General features: G+C 46.5%; 2 protein-coding genes across 2 annotated transcripts in view; both read right to left on the reverse strand.

The window, feature by feature from the left end:
• cct3 (chaperonin containing TCP1, subunit 3 (gamma)) overlaps positions 1-1,738 on the reverse strand; it is a 21,791-nt gene extending 20,053 nt beyond the window's left edge. The window contains 1 exon segment of the mRNA XM_028590119.1: positions 1,632-1,738. Within this exon segment, the coding sequence (XP_028445920.1) occupies positions 1,632-1,659 (28 nt within the window). The 5' untranslated portion in view covers positions 1,660-1,738.
• A 2,763-nt stretch (positions 1,739-4,501) lies between these two features.
• Positions 4,502-15,000, reverse strand: part of LOC114571465 (protein disulfide-isomerase A3) — a gene marked incomplete at its 5' end in the record, with an annotated part of 16,412 nt that continues 5,913 nt past the window's right edge. The window contains 5 exons of the mRNA XM_028602415.1: positions 4,502-4,915; positions 8,171-8,228; positions 8,569-8,648; positions 10,496-10,624; positions 13,830-13,938. Coding sequence (XP_028458216.1) covers positions 4,826-4,915; positions 8,171-8,228; positions 8,569-8,648; positions 10,496-10,624; positions 13,830-13,938 — 466 coding nt within the window. The remainder of the gene's footprint in view (positions 4,916-8,170; positions 8,229-8,568; positions 8,649-10,495; positions 10,625-13,829; positions 13,939-15,000) is intronic.

Below are 15,000 nucleotides of genomic sequence, written 5' to 3' on the forward strand. Positions count from 1 at the left end.
CACACACGCAGATGCACAGACACACACACACGCAGATGCACAGACACACACACACGCAGATGCACAGACACACACACAGATACACAGACACACACACACACGCAGATGCACAGACACACACACACACACGCAGATGCACAGACACACACACACACACACACACACCCTTCAGTGAAGCAACACACACACACACACACACACCCCCCCCAGTGAAGCAACACACACACACACACACACACACACACACACACACACACCCCCCCAGTGAAGCAACACACACACACACACACACACACACACACGCAGATGCACAGACACACACACACGCAGATGCACAGACACACACACACATGCAGATGCACAGACACACACACACACACACACCCCCTTCAGTGAAGCACCATAAATGGAGCAGTATTTGGGCCAGCCCTCCTTTCCTCTAACTGATAGACCTGGTCCTCTTAGAGATGCAGACACACACACACACACACACACACACACACTTCAGTGAAGCAGTATTTGGGCCAGCCCCCCTTGTCTCTAACTGACAGACCTGGTCCTCTTCCTGGAGGTAAAGGGGTCTAGGTTTAACTCCAGGGTCCTGTTAACTCATCACACACACACACACACACACACACACAAAACTCATCACATCTCACATTTACACAACACACTCACACATTACCAGACCTAAGGATTAATAAAATGCTGACTAATCATCAGTGATGGAGAGATTTCATGCTTTTAAAAAAAACGAGTCGCGGCATTTAAATCTAATTAAACAAATAATATTTACACGGATTAAAAAAAACACAATAACTCAGAAATCAATATCTCATAATGATCAGAGGGTGTGGCCACCTCAACAACAGATCAGCCCCGTTAGCTTACATTAGCCCCGTTAGCTTTAATAGAGCCGTTAGCTTACATTAGCCCCGTTAGCTTTAGTAGAACCATTCGCTTACATTAGCTCCGTTAGCTTACATTAACCCCGTTAGCTTCACTAGAGCAGTTAGCTAGAAGGGATACAGCTACGGCGATGACAGTTCAGTTTAGGGACCAAAACAACTCGTTAAATTCAGCAATAAAATCGTAGTTTGTGTTAAAACACTCCCTCGTTTCCTGAGAGAAAGTACTAAATACACATTATCATATTAGCCTATATCTTTGCGAGATTTAGGGTAATTTGCGGTCGTTGACGCATCCCTTCTAGCCACAACCCCCGCGAGCACACATTGTAGCAACGTGCGCTAGCATTAGCATCTTGAGCTAACATTACAGCCTGTCAAATTACAGATCACAGACAGTCACGCTGAAGCTACAAGGCTACATGCTAAAGGGTTAGCATTAAGTAAAAACCATCGATTCCTGATAACGAGCCCGTTAGATTTTCATGCTGACTAACGTAGCAGATACGAGCTAACGATGCTAACCCAGAGCCGGTTTAGCCGTTAGCTCTCGATGCTAACAGTTAGCCCGGCGGACGCACATGCTGCGCTCTGCGCTTTGTGTCGCAGCCGCTCCTCCCTGCCGGTTAACGGCTACAAACCGGAGCCAGCCCCCGGTAACACGGAGCCTCCTTGTTACCGGACAACGTTTAAAGATGAAGGTAGACATTTTGGGACACTTACTGAGCACTAAAACCTGCTGGCCCATCATCTTTGCAGCGCTGCTCGGACAGATTCACACTGGAAGGTTCTGGGAGGCACGAGGAGAAGGAGGGCTCAGCGCCGCGGGGGCGGGAAACAAACCACAGCGCTGACCAATCAGCTCACGGCAGCGATAGGATCGACAGGCGGGTCCACCAATGGAGTCAATGAACCAACAAGCAGACTATGTTTAAGAACTTTATTGTCAAAAACGAAATTACGAACTGCGTCAGCCTCAAATGGTGCGTTTACGGGTTAGAAACAGACGTAAATTAATAATAGTAAGGACGGTAAGGGAGTCAGTAGTAGTATGTGATAATAGTATAAAGATATTTTTATGTGAATTTAAACGTGTGTGTGTGTGTGTGTGTGGGGGGGGGCAAGAAGTATCCAGATTACTGCAGTAAAAGTACTAATAACACACTGTAGAAATACTGTTTAAGTATTATTAGTTATATTGTCGGCTGGTTTCCTTTAGAATCAAACATCTGATGTTATAAACTACATGTGTTCTGTGTGTGCACACACACACAGACAGACACACACACACACACAGACAGACACACACACACACACAAACACACACAGACAGACAGACACACATACACACACAGACAGAGACACATACACAGACAGACACACACACACACACACATTCAGACACACACAGACACACAAACAAACACACACACACACACAGACAGACACACACACACACAGACACACACACACACACACACACACACACACACACACACACACACACACACACACACACACACACACAGACAGACACACACACACACACACACACACAGACACAGACTACTTGCTGCATGTGTTTGGAAACGTCTGATTGGCTGATTGTGGAGGATTTCTACAGAGACAATATTAAATAAGTAAACAAACACATGAGATGTTAGATATATTAGTTTTATTAAACTTCTGCTGACGTTCAAATAAATAATATAAATAACAGAAAACATGAGGCAATAAATAAAGAATAAATCAATCTGAATAAAACAGGAAGCAGGACATTCAGAGTGACAGAAAGTAGAGAAGAAGAAGAACTGATCCTGGGTCAGACACACTGAACATCAGTCAAATCATAGTGATCTCAGACATTCACATCTATCAGTACAAGTCCTGGAAAGCACATTATTGGCACCATATAGTTCACAGTCAAGCCCAAATCTTTCTATGGACACACACACACACACACACATACATACAGACACACACACACAGACACACAGTGTGTGTCTGTGTGTGTCTGCAGATATATCAAAAGTTAACTTAAGTATTTCCAACCTGGACTCTGTCTCCATGTTTCTGTGTCTGAGTGTCTGATGGAACAACAACCCACCAGACTCCATTTAAATAATCAGGACTTTTAGCGTGTATAGAGCCAGCATATCTCCACCAGACTCCATGTAAATAATCAGGACTTTTAGCGTGTATAGAGCCAGCATATCTCCACCAGACTCCATGTAAATAATCAGGACTTTTAGCGTGTATAGAGCCAGCATATCTCCACCAGACTCCATGTAAATAATCAGGACTTTTAGTGTGTATAGAGCCAGCATATCTCCACCAGACTCCATGTAAATAATCAGGACTTTTAGTGTGTATAGAGCCAGCATATCTCCACATGTAAATGGGTGAATTAAGGGTTAATTTCAACCAAACCAGAGTGGTGATTGTTGGAACAGTGGAAAGATGAACTAAGACGGCTTTTGATAGTTTTTTTTTAGTTTCTGACCACTTTGAATGCAGTGTGTTTTACGACGATAAAAGTCCTGATTATTTACATGGAGTCTGGTGGGTTTGGCGAAGGCCTGTTAAAGAGCGAAGATTACAATAGATCTTATGAACAAATGCTTATTTCCATACGTCCTATCGTCATATCGTTGCTGAGAGAAGAGATCCCAGGAAGGAGAGAAAGATCAACTGAAGGTTTAATGACCAAACCTGCTCTGTGTAGCCGAAGCTGAGGGTTGTAAACAGCGTCCAGTAGCTCCCGTTGTAGTTTGTTGGCAGCGTGTGTTTGTTGTGTAGAGAAAGAGGTAAAATGTGTAAAGATGCTGAGAGCGTTGGTCAAGCAGCGACTAACGTGTCTTACTGAAATTTGTGAAATCCTTAAAATGATAAACGTTTCTCATTACAAACAATAACAGAAGATGGAAATCATTTCAAAACGTTTTAGCTATCTATGATTGTCTGATTGCTAACGTTAGCTCAGAACACCATTCCAGTGACAGTCTTTGTTGTGTTTGATGCTAACGTTAGCTCAGAACACCATTCCAGTGACAGCCTATGTTGTTTCTGATTGCTAACGTTAGCTCAGAACACCATTCCAGTGACAGTCTTTGTTGTGTCTGATTGCTAACGTTAGCTCAGAACACCATTCCAGTGACAGCCTATGTTGTGTCTGATTGCTAACGTTAGCTCAAAACACCATTCCAGTGACAGTCTTTGTTGTGTCTGATTGCTAACGTTAGCTCAGAACACCATTCCAGTGACAGCCTTTGTTGTGTCTGATTGCTAACGTTAGCTCAGAACACCATTCCAGTGACAGCCTTTGTTGTGTCTGATTGCTAACGTTAGCTCAGAACACCATTCCAGTGACAGCCTTTGTTGTGTTTGATTGCTAACGTTAGTTCAGAACACCATTCCAGTGAAAGCCTTTGTTGTGTTTGATGCTAACGTTAGCTCAGAACACCATTCCAGTGACAGCCTTTGTTGTGTTTGATGCTAACGTTAGCTCAGAACACCATTCCAGTGACAGTCTTTGTTGTGTTTGATGCTAACATTAGCTCAGAACACCATTCCAGTGACAGTCTTTGTTGTGTTTGATGCTAACGTTAGCTCAGAACACCATTCCAGTGACAGTCTTTGTTGTGTTTGATTGCTAACTTGTAGCTAGCAGCAGAAGTCATTTCAAAACCGTTTTAGCTATGTTTGATACTAACGTTAGCTCATAGACTGTGTGTATCAGGCAGTGACAGAATACTGCTGAAGAGATATTTGGGCTGTTTGAAAGAACGATAGCAGAGTATGAGGAGAGAATGATCTAACCCAACATGGCTCCTAATAACTGAATAAATAAAGAGACTCAGCAGGCAGACTGGTGACATCATAACGGGGGGGGAATCTGATTGGTCTATGAAGAGGGGTCAGAGTTCGTCCTTCGCTGCGCCGCTCGCCAGACTGAAACTCTCCTCGCTCTGCAGGAACTTCAGGAAGTCCTTCAGCTCCCGCCCACCCTGAGAGACAGGCAGACAGACAGGCCGACAGATGGGGGTGGAGACAGACAGACAGACAGGCAGGCAGACAGGCAGGCAGACAGATGGGGGGAGACAGACAGACAGACAGACAGAGAGGCAGCAGACAGATAGACAGACAGGCAGACAGAGAGACAGGCAAACAGAGACAGACAGGCAGAGAGAGAGAGACAGGCAGAGAGACAGACAGACAAGCAGACAAACAGGCAGACAGAGAGACAGACAGACGGAGAAACAGAGAGAGACAGACAGGCAGACAGAGAGACAGGCAAACAGAGAGACAGACAGACAGACAGACATAGAGAGATAGATAGGCAAGCAGACAGACAGGCAGACAGAGAGACGACAGACAGAGAGACAGGCAGGCAGACAGACGGAGAAACAGAAAGACAGACAGGCAAACAGAGAGACAGACAGGCAGAGAGACAGACAGTAGGTTAGAGACCAATGTCAGACTAGAGATTTACATGAAGAACTCCCAGTTGTGTGTAGAGTCCTGTCCCTCCTCCCAGTTAATGTGTGTAGAGTCCTGTCCCTCCTCCCAGTTAATGTGTATAGAGTCCTGCCCCTCCTCCCAGTTAATGTGTATAGAGTCCCTGTTAATGTGTGTAGAGTCCTATCCCTCCTCCCAGTTAATGTGTATAGAGTCCTGTCCCTCCTCCCAGTTAATGTGTATATAGAGTCCTGTCCTCCTCCCAGTTAATGTGTATAGAGTCCTGTCCCTCCTCCCAGTTAATGTGTATAGAGTCCTGTCCCTCCTCCCAGTTAATGTGTGTAGAGTCCTGTCCCTCCTCCCAGTTAATGTGTGTAGAGTCCTGTCCCTCCTCCCAGTTAATGTGTGTAGAGTCCTGTCCCTCCTCCCAGTTAATGTGTATAGAGTCCTGTCCCTCCTCCCAGTTAATGTGTGTAGAGTCCTGTCCCTCCTCCCAGTTAATGTGTATAGAGTCCTATCCCTCCTCCCAGTTACTGTGTATAGAGTCCTGTCCCTCCTCCCAGTTAATGTGTGTATAGAGTCCTGTCCCTCCTCCCAGTTAATGTGTATAGAGTCCTGTCCCTCCTCCCAGTTAATGTGTGTAGAGTCCTGTCCCTCCTCCCAGTTAATGTGTGTAGAGTCCTGTCCCTCCTCCCAGTTAATGTGTATAGAGTCCTGTCCCTCCTCCCAGTTAATGTGTGTAGAGTCCTGTCCCTCCTCCCAGTTAATGTGTGTAGAGTCCTGTCCCTCCTCCCAGTTAATGTGTGTAGAGTCCTGTCCCTCCTCCCAGTTAATGTGTATAGAGTCCTGTCCCTCCTCCCAGTTAATGTGTATAGAGTCCTGTCCCTCCTCCCAGTTAATGTGTAGAGTCCTGTCCGTCCTCCCAGTTAATGTGTATAGAGTCCTATCCCTCCTCCCAGTTAATGTGTGTAGAGTCCTGTCCCTCCTCCCAGTTACTGTGTGTAGAGTCCTGCCCCTCCTCCCAGTTAATGTGTGTAGAGTCCTGTCCCTCCTCCCAGTTAATGTGTGTAGAGTCCTGTCCCTCCTCCCAGTTAATGTGTGTAGAGTCCTGTCCCTCCTCCCAGTTAATGTGTGTAGAGTCCTGTCCCTCCTCCCAGTTAATGTGTGTAGAGTCCTATCCCTCCTCCCAGTTACTGTGTATAGAGTCCTATCCCTCCTCCCAGTTACTGTGTATAGAGTCCTGTCCCTCCTCCCAGTTAATATGTGTAGAGTCCTGTCCCTCCTCCCAGTTAATGTGTGTAGAGTCCTGTCCCTCCTCCCAGTTAATGTGTGTAGAGTCCTGTCCCTCCTCCCAGTTAATGTGTGTAGAGTCCTGTCCCTCCTCCCAGTTAATGTGTGTATAGAGTCCTGTCCCTCCTCCCAGTTAATGTGTATAGAGTCCTGTCCCTCCTCCCAGTTAATGTGTAGAGAGTCCTGTCCCTCCTCCCAGTTAATGTATAGAGTCCTGTCCCTCCTCCCAGTTAATGTGTAGAGTCCTGTCCCTCCTCCCAGTTAATGTGTATAGAGTCCTGTCCCTCCTCCCAGTTAATGTGTGTAGAGTCCTGTCCCTCCTCCCAGTTACTGTGTATAGAGTCCTGTCCCTCCTCCCAGTTAATGTGTGTAGAGTCCTGTCCCTCCTCCCAGTTAATGTGTATAGAGTCCTGTCCCTCCTCCCAGTTAATGTGTATAGAGTCCTGTCCCTCCTCCCAGTTACTGTGTGTAGAGTCCTGTCCCTCCTCCCAGTTAATGTGTATAGAGTCCTGTCCCTCCTCCCAGTTAATGTGTATAGAGTCCTGTCCCTCCTCCCAGTTAATGTGTATAGAGTCCTGTCCCTCCTCCCAGTTACTGTGTATAGAGTCCTGCCCCTCCTCCCAGTTAATGTGTATAGAGTCCTGTCCCTCCTCCCAGTTACTGTGTATAGAGTCCTGTCCCTCCTCCCAGTTAATGTGTATAGAGTCCTGTCCCTCCTCCCAGTTACTGTGTATAGAGTCCTGTCCTTCCTCCCAGTTACTGTGTATAGAGTCCTGCCCCTCCTCCCAGTTACTGTGTATAGAGTCCTGCCCGTCCTCCCAGTTAATGTGTATAGAGTCCTGCCCCTCCTCCCAGTTACTGTGTATAGAGTCCCGTCCCTCCTCCCAGTTACTGTGTATAGAGTCCCGTCCCTCCTCCCAGTTAATGTGTATAGAGTCCTTCCCCTCCTCCCAGTTACTGTGTATAGAATTAGCTGTTAGCCAAACTAACGTTAGCTTCCCGCAGAGGCTAACGGCAGAACAGATCGTGATTCGTGCAGCGTCGTAAATCCTCATGACGGATCTTTCAGGCAGCCCCATCCCTCCTCACCAGCATGAGTTCCACCAATCAGAGGCGTCACTGTGGGATTGTGGGTAATGAAGTACTTATCCAAGATATCGTGAATAAAAGACGTTTATCTCAAAACAAGGTTGGTGCCCCATGAACTTTAGGCGTCTATATGAGCATATAGAATCGCTGAGTCATGTCGTAGCTCGTTTTAAGTCTACCGTGATTGGCTCTATAGGCTGCTGCTGTGTGTTCACCTCGTATCTGATTGGCTCTATAGGCTGCTGCTGTGTGTTCACCTCGTATCTGATTGGCTCTATAGGCTGCTGCTGTGTGTTCACCTCGTATCTGATTGGCTCTATAGGCTGCTGCTGTGTGTTCACCTCGTATCTGATTGGCTCTATAGGCTGCTGCTGTGTGTTTACCTCGTATCTGATTGGCTCTATAGGCTGCTGCTGTGTGTTTACCTCGTATCTGATTGGCTCGTCCTTTCTTCTGGCCGGAGCAAAATAAATGGTGGGGTACCTGCAGAGAGAGAGAGACGGGAGTGAACTGTCTGCTGTGTGCCTGTCTCACCCCCTGGCTGTGTACCTGTCTCGCCTCTGGCTGTGTACCTGTCACACCCCCTGGCTGTGTACCTGTCTCACCCCCTGGCTGTGTAACCTGTCTCACCCCTGGCTGTGTAACCTGTCTCACCCCTGGCTGTGTAACCTGTCTCACCCCCTGGCTGTGTAACTGTCTCACCCCCTGGCTGTGTACCTGTCTCACCCCTTGGCTGTGTAACCTGTCTCACCCCTGGCTGTGTAACCTGTCTCACCCCTGGCTGTGTAACTTGTTTCACCCTCTGGCTGTGTAACTGTCTCACCCCTGGACGTCGTATCCCAGTGGGATGTCGTTATCAGCGGCGTTCATCTTGGCGATGACGATGTTTGGATCAGAGATCAGCTGATAGAGAGACAGGCAGACAGACAGACAGACAGAGAGACAGACAGACAGACAGAGAGACACACAGACAGACAGACAATCAGACGGACAGAAAGACAGACAAACAGACCGACAGAGAGAGAAGACCAGAAGTGACATTAGGAGTTTGTCAGCAATTCAATTAAATTTTATTTATAGTATAATTCATAACACGAGTTATCTCAGGACACTTTACAGATAGAGTAGGTCTAGACCCCACTCTATAACTTACAGATAGAGTAGGTCTAGACCCCACTCTATAATTTACAGATAGAGTGGGTCTAGACCACACTCTATAATTTACAGATATAGTAGGTCTAGACCACACTCTATAACTTACAGATAGAGTAGGTCTAGACCCCACTCTATAATTAACAGATAGAGTAGGTCTAGACCACACTCTATAACTTACAGATAGAGTAGGTCTAGACCCCACTCTATAATTTACAGATAGAGTAGGTCTAGACCACACTATAATTTACAGATATAGTAGGTCTAGACCACACTCTATAATTTACAGATGGAGTAGGTCTAGACCACACTCTATAATTTACAGATAGAGTAGGTCTAGACCACACTCTATAACTTACAGATATAGTACGTCTAGACCACACTCTATAATTTACAGATAGAGTAGGTCTAGACCACACTCTATAATTTACAGATGGAGTAGGTCTAGACCACACTCTATAATTTACAGATAGAGTAGGTCTAGACCACATTCTATAACTTATAGATATAGTACGTCTAGACCCCACTCTATAATTTACAGATAGAGTAGGTCTAGACCCCACTCTATAATTTACAGATAGAGTAGGTCTAGACCCCACTCTATAATTTACAGATAGAGTAGGTCTAGACCCCACTCTATAATTTACAGATAGAGTAGGTCTAGACCACACTCTATAACTTACAGATAGAGTAGGTCTAGACCACACTATATAATTTACAGATAGAGTATGTCTAGACCCCACTCTATAATTTACAGATAGAGTAGGTCTAGACCACTCTATAATTAACAGATAGAGTAGGTCTAGACCCCACTCTATAATTTACAGATAGAATAGGGGTAGACCCCACTCTATAATTTACAGATAGAATAGGGGTAGACCCCACTCTATAATTTACAGATATAGTAGGTCTAGACCCCACTCTATAATTAACAGATAGAGTAGGTCTAGACCCCACTCTATAATTTACAGATAGAATAGGTCTAGACCACACACACACAAAGACCCAACAATTCCAGTAATTCCCAGCAGACTCCTGACAACATTTTGTCTACGTTTTGGTTAAATTTTGAGCCCAAGGAAAGAGAGGGGGAAACACCAGAGCAGCGGCAATGAGAGGGGGAAACACCAGAGTAGGGGGAATGAGAGGGGGAAACACCAGAGCAGGGGAATGACAGGGGAAACACCAGAGCAGGGGGAATGACAGGGGAAACACCAGAGCAGGGGAATGAGAGGGGGAAACACCAGAGCAGGGAGAATGAGAGGGGAAACACCAGAGCAGGGGGAATGAGAGGGGAAACACCAGAGCAGGAGGAATTAGAGGGGGGGGAAACACCAGAGCAGCGGCAATGAGAGGGGGAAACACCAGAGTAGGGGGAATGAGAGGGGGAAACACCAGAGCAGGGGGAATGACAGGGGGAAACACCAGAGCAGGGGGAATGAGAGGGGGGAAACACCAGAGCAGGGGGAATGAGAGGGGGAAACACCAGAGCAGGGGGAATGAGAGGGGGAAACACCATAGCAGGGGGAATGAGAGGGGGAAACACCAGAGCAGGGAGAATGAGAGGGGGAAACACCAGAGCAGGGGGAATGAGGTACCGTTTCAGCCAGCTCCCTGTAGACCGGCTCCAGTTTCTTGCAGTGTGGACAGGACCGAGAGTAGAACTGGATCAGAACGTCTTTCTTCGGATTGTTGACGACTTCGTCAAAAGACTCGGCGACCACGACCTGCCGCACGCCACACGGGTCAAAGGTCAAAGGTTGTGGCACAGAAAATGCCTCCTATACCCACTAGAAAACACCTCCTATACCCCCTAGAAAACACCTCCTATACCCCCTAGAAAATACCTCCCATACCCCCTAGAAAACACCTCCGATACCCCTAGAAAACACCTCCTATACCACCTAGAAAACACCTCCAATACCCCCTAGAAAATACCTCCCTTACACCCTAGAAAATACCTCCGATACCCCTAGAAAATACCTCCCATACCCCCTAGAAAATACCTCCCATACCCCCCAGAAAATACCTCCTATACCCCCTAGAAAATACCTCCTATACCCCCTAGAAAATACCTCCCATACCCCCTAGAAAATACCTCCCATACCCCTAGAAAATACCTCCCATACCCCCTAGAAAATACCTCCCATACCCCCTAGAAAATACCTCCCATACCCCCCAGAAAATACCTCCCATACCCCCTAGTAAATACCTCCTATACCCCCTAGAAAACACCTCCAATACACCCTAGAAAACACATCCTATACCCCCTAGAAAACACCTCCTATACCCCCAAGAAAATACCTCCTATACCCCCTAGAAAACCCCTCCGATACCCCCTAGAAAGTACCTCCCATACCCCCTAGAAAATACCTCCTATACCCCTTTGAAAATACCTCTGATACCCCCTAGAAAACACCTCCTATACCCCCTAGAAAATACCTCCTATACCCCCTAGAAAGTACCTCCTATACCCCCTAGAAAGTACCTCCCATACCCCCTAGAAAATACCTCCTATGCCCCCTAGAAAATACCTCCTATACCCCCTAGAAAGTACCTCCTATACCCCCTAGAAAACACCTCCAATACACCCTAGAAAACACATCCTATACCCCCTAGAAAATACCTCCTATACCCCCTAGAAAATACCCCCTATACCCCCTAGAAAATACCCCCTATACCCCCTAGAAAATACCTCCTATACCCCTTAGAAAACACCTCCGATACCCCCTAGAAAGTACCTCCCATACCCCCTAGAAAATACCTCCCATACCCCCTAGAAAATACCACCGATACCCCCTAGAAAACACCTCCTATACCCCCTAGAAAATACCTCCCATACCCCCTAGAAAATACCTCCCATACCCCCTAGAAAATACCTCCCATACCCCCTAGAAAACACCTCCAATAGCCCCTAGAAAACACCTCCGATACCCCCTAGAAAATACCTCCAATACCCCCTAGAAAATACCTCCCATACCCCCCAGAAAATACCTCCTATACCCCCTAGAAAATACCTCCAATAGCCCCTAGAAAACACCTCCTATGCCCCCTAGAAAACACCTCCGATACCCCCTAGAAAATACCTCCTATACCCCCTAGAAAGTACCTCCCATACCCCCTAGAAAATACCTCCGATACCCCCTAGAAAATACCTCCTATACCCCCTAGAAAATACCACCGATACCCCCTAGAAAACACCTCCTATACCCCCTAGAAAACACCTCCTATACCCCCTAGAAAACACCTCCAATAGCCCCTAGAAAACACCCCCTATACCCCCTAGAAAATACCTCCTATACCCCCTAGAAAACACCTCCGATACCCCCTAGAAAGTACCTCCCATACCCCCTAGAAAATACCCCCAATACCCCCTAGAAAATACCTCCTATACCCCTAGAAAAATACCACCGATACCCCTAGAAAACACCTCCTATACCCCTAGAAAATACCTCCCATACCCCCTAGAAAATACCTCCCATACCCCTAGAAAAATACCTCCTATACCCCTAGAAAACACCTCCAATAGCCCCTAGAAAACACCTCCTATACCCCTAGAAAACACCTCCTATACCCCCTAGAAAACACCTCCGATACCCCCTAGAAAATACCTCCAATACCCCCTAGAAAATACCTCCCATACCCCCCAGAAAATACCTCCCATACCCCCTAGAAAATACCTCCTATACCCCCTAGAAAACACCTCCAATAGCCCCTAGAAAACACCTCCTATACCCCCTAGAAAACACCTCCTATACCCCCTAGAAAACCCCTCCTATACCCCCTAGAAAATACCTCTGATACTCCCTAGAAAATACCCCTAGAAAATACCTCCCATACCCCCAGAAAATACCTCCCATACCCCCTAGAAAACACCTCCCATACCCCCTAGAAAATACCTCCTATACCCCCTAGAAAATACCTCCCATACCCCCAGAAAATACCTCCCATACCCCCTAGAAAACACCTCCTATACCCCTAGAAAAGACACCTCCTATACCCCTTAGAAAATACCTCCGATACCCCCTAGAAAACACCTCCTATACCCCCTAGAAAATACCTCCCATACCCCCTAGAAAATACATCCCATACCCCCTAGAAAATACCTCCGATGCCCCCTAGAAAATACCTCCTATACCCCCTAGAAAACACCTCCTATGCCCCCTAGAAAATACCTCCCATACCCCCTAGAAAACACCTCCGATGCCCCCTAGAAAATACCTCCTATACCCCCTAGAAAACACCTCCTATACCCCTAGAAAATACCTCCGATACCCCCTAGAAAACACCTCCTATACCCCCTAGAAAATACCTCCCATACCCCCTAGAAAAATACCTCCGATGCCCCTAGAAAATACCGATGCCCCTAGAAAATACCTCCCATAACCCCCAGAAAAATACCTCCATACCCCCTAGAAAACACCTGCTATACCCCAGAAAATACCTCCCATAATACCCTAACCTGTAGAAAGTACCTCCTATACCCCCTAGAAAGTACCTCCTATACCCTGTAGAAAGTACCTCCTATACCCCCTAGAAAGTACCTCATATATCCTGTAGAAAGTACCTCCTATACCCCCTAGAAAGTACCTCCTATACCCCGTAGAAAGTACCTCCTATACCCCGTAGAAAGTACCTCCTATACCCCCTAGAAAGTACCTCCTATACCTCCTAGAAAGTACCTCCTATACCCGTGAGTACCTCCTATACCCCCTAGAAAGTACCTCCTATACCCCCTAGAAAGTACTTCCTATACCCCCTAGAAAGTACCTCCTATACCCCCTAGAAAATACCTCCTATACCCCCTAGAAAGTACCTCCTATACCCCCTAGAAAATACCTCCTATACCCCCTAGAAAGTACCCCTGATACCCCCTAAAAAGTACCACTTATACCCCCAAGAAAGTACCCCTGATACCCCCTAGAGTCTCACCTTGACAGCAGCAGCGTTTCTCTCCGGTATCGCTTCAGACTTTATGTAACGTTTGAGTCGACCTGCAAAGTAATCTTCTAGAAACCTCTCCAAGGACTGACCATCCCTCCTGAAACACACACACAAATACACACATATATACACACATACACATATATACAAACATATACACACATATACACACACACACATATATACACATATACACACACACACACACACACACACACACACACACAGATAAACACACCTTTTTATTTTTGGTGCATCAACAACCTTGCTTGCTCAGTGCATAAATGTCTCAAAAACTAATTGGTCCTCATAATTAAATAAGAAATGAGAAAAAAACTGCAGAAGGTCTTAAATTATATCTATATATTTAGCCTGGTTGGGCCTGGTTACGTACGTGAACTCCTACCTCATGGTGTGATATTATATTTAGCCTGGTTGAGCCTGGTTAGGCCTGGTTACCTATGTGAACTCCTCCCTCAATGTGTGATATTATATTTAGCCTGGTTGGGCCTGGTTACCTATGTGAACTCCTCCCTCATGGTGTGATATATTTAGCCTGGTTGGGCCCGGGTACCTACGTGAACTCCTCCCTCATGGTGTGATATATTTAGCCTGGTTGGGCCCGGGTACCTACGTGAACTCCTCCCTCATGGTGTGATATTATATTTAGCCTGGTTGGGCCTGGTTGGTCCTGGGTACCTACGTGAACTCCTCCCTCATGGTTAAGATATTATATTTAGCCTGGTTGGGCCTGGGTACCTACGTGAACTCCTCCCTCATGGTGTGATATTATATTTAGCCTGGTTGGGCCTGGGTACCTCCCTCATGGTGTGATATTATATTTAGCCTGGTTGGGCCTGGGTACCTCGTCCCCCTCATGGTGTGATATTATATTTAGCCTGGTTGGGCCTGGTTGGCCCTGGGTATCAACGTGAACTCCTCCCTCATGGTGTGATATATTTAGCCTGGTTGGGCCTGGGTACCTACATGAACTCCTCCCTCATGGTGTGATATTATATGTAGCCTGGTAGGGCCTGGTTGGGCCGTGGTACCTACGTGAACTCCTCCCTCATAGTGTGATATTATATTTAGCCTGGTTGGGCCTGGTTGGGCCCGGGTACCTACGTGAACTCTTCCCTCATGGTGTGATATATTTAGC

Source organism: Perca flavescens, chromosome 2 (genome assembly GCF_004354835.1).
Source record: "Perca flavescens isolate YP-PL-M2 chromosome 2, PFLA_1.0, whole genome shotgun sequence".
Lineage (NCBI taxonomy): Eukaryota > Metazoa > Chordata > Actinopteri > Perciformes > Percidae > Perca > Perca flavescens.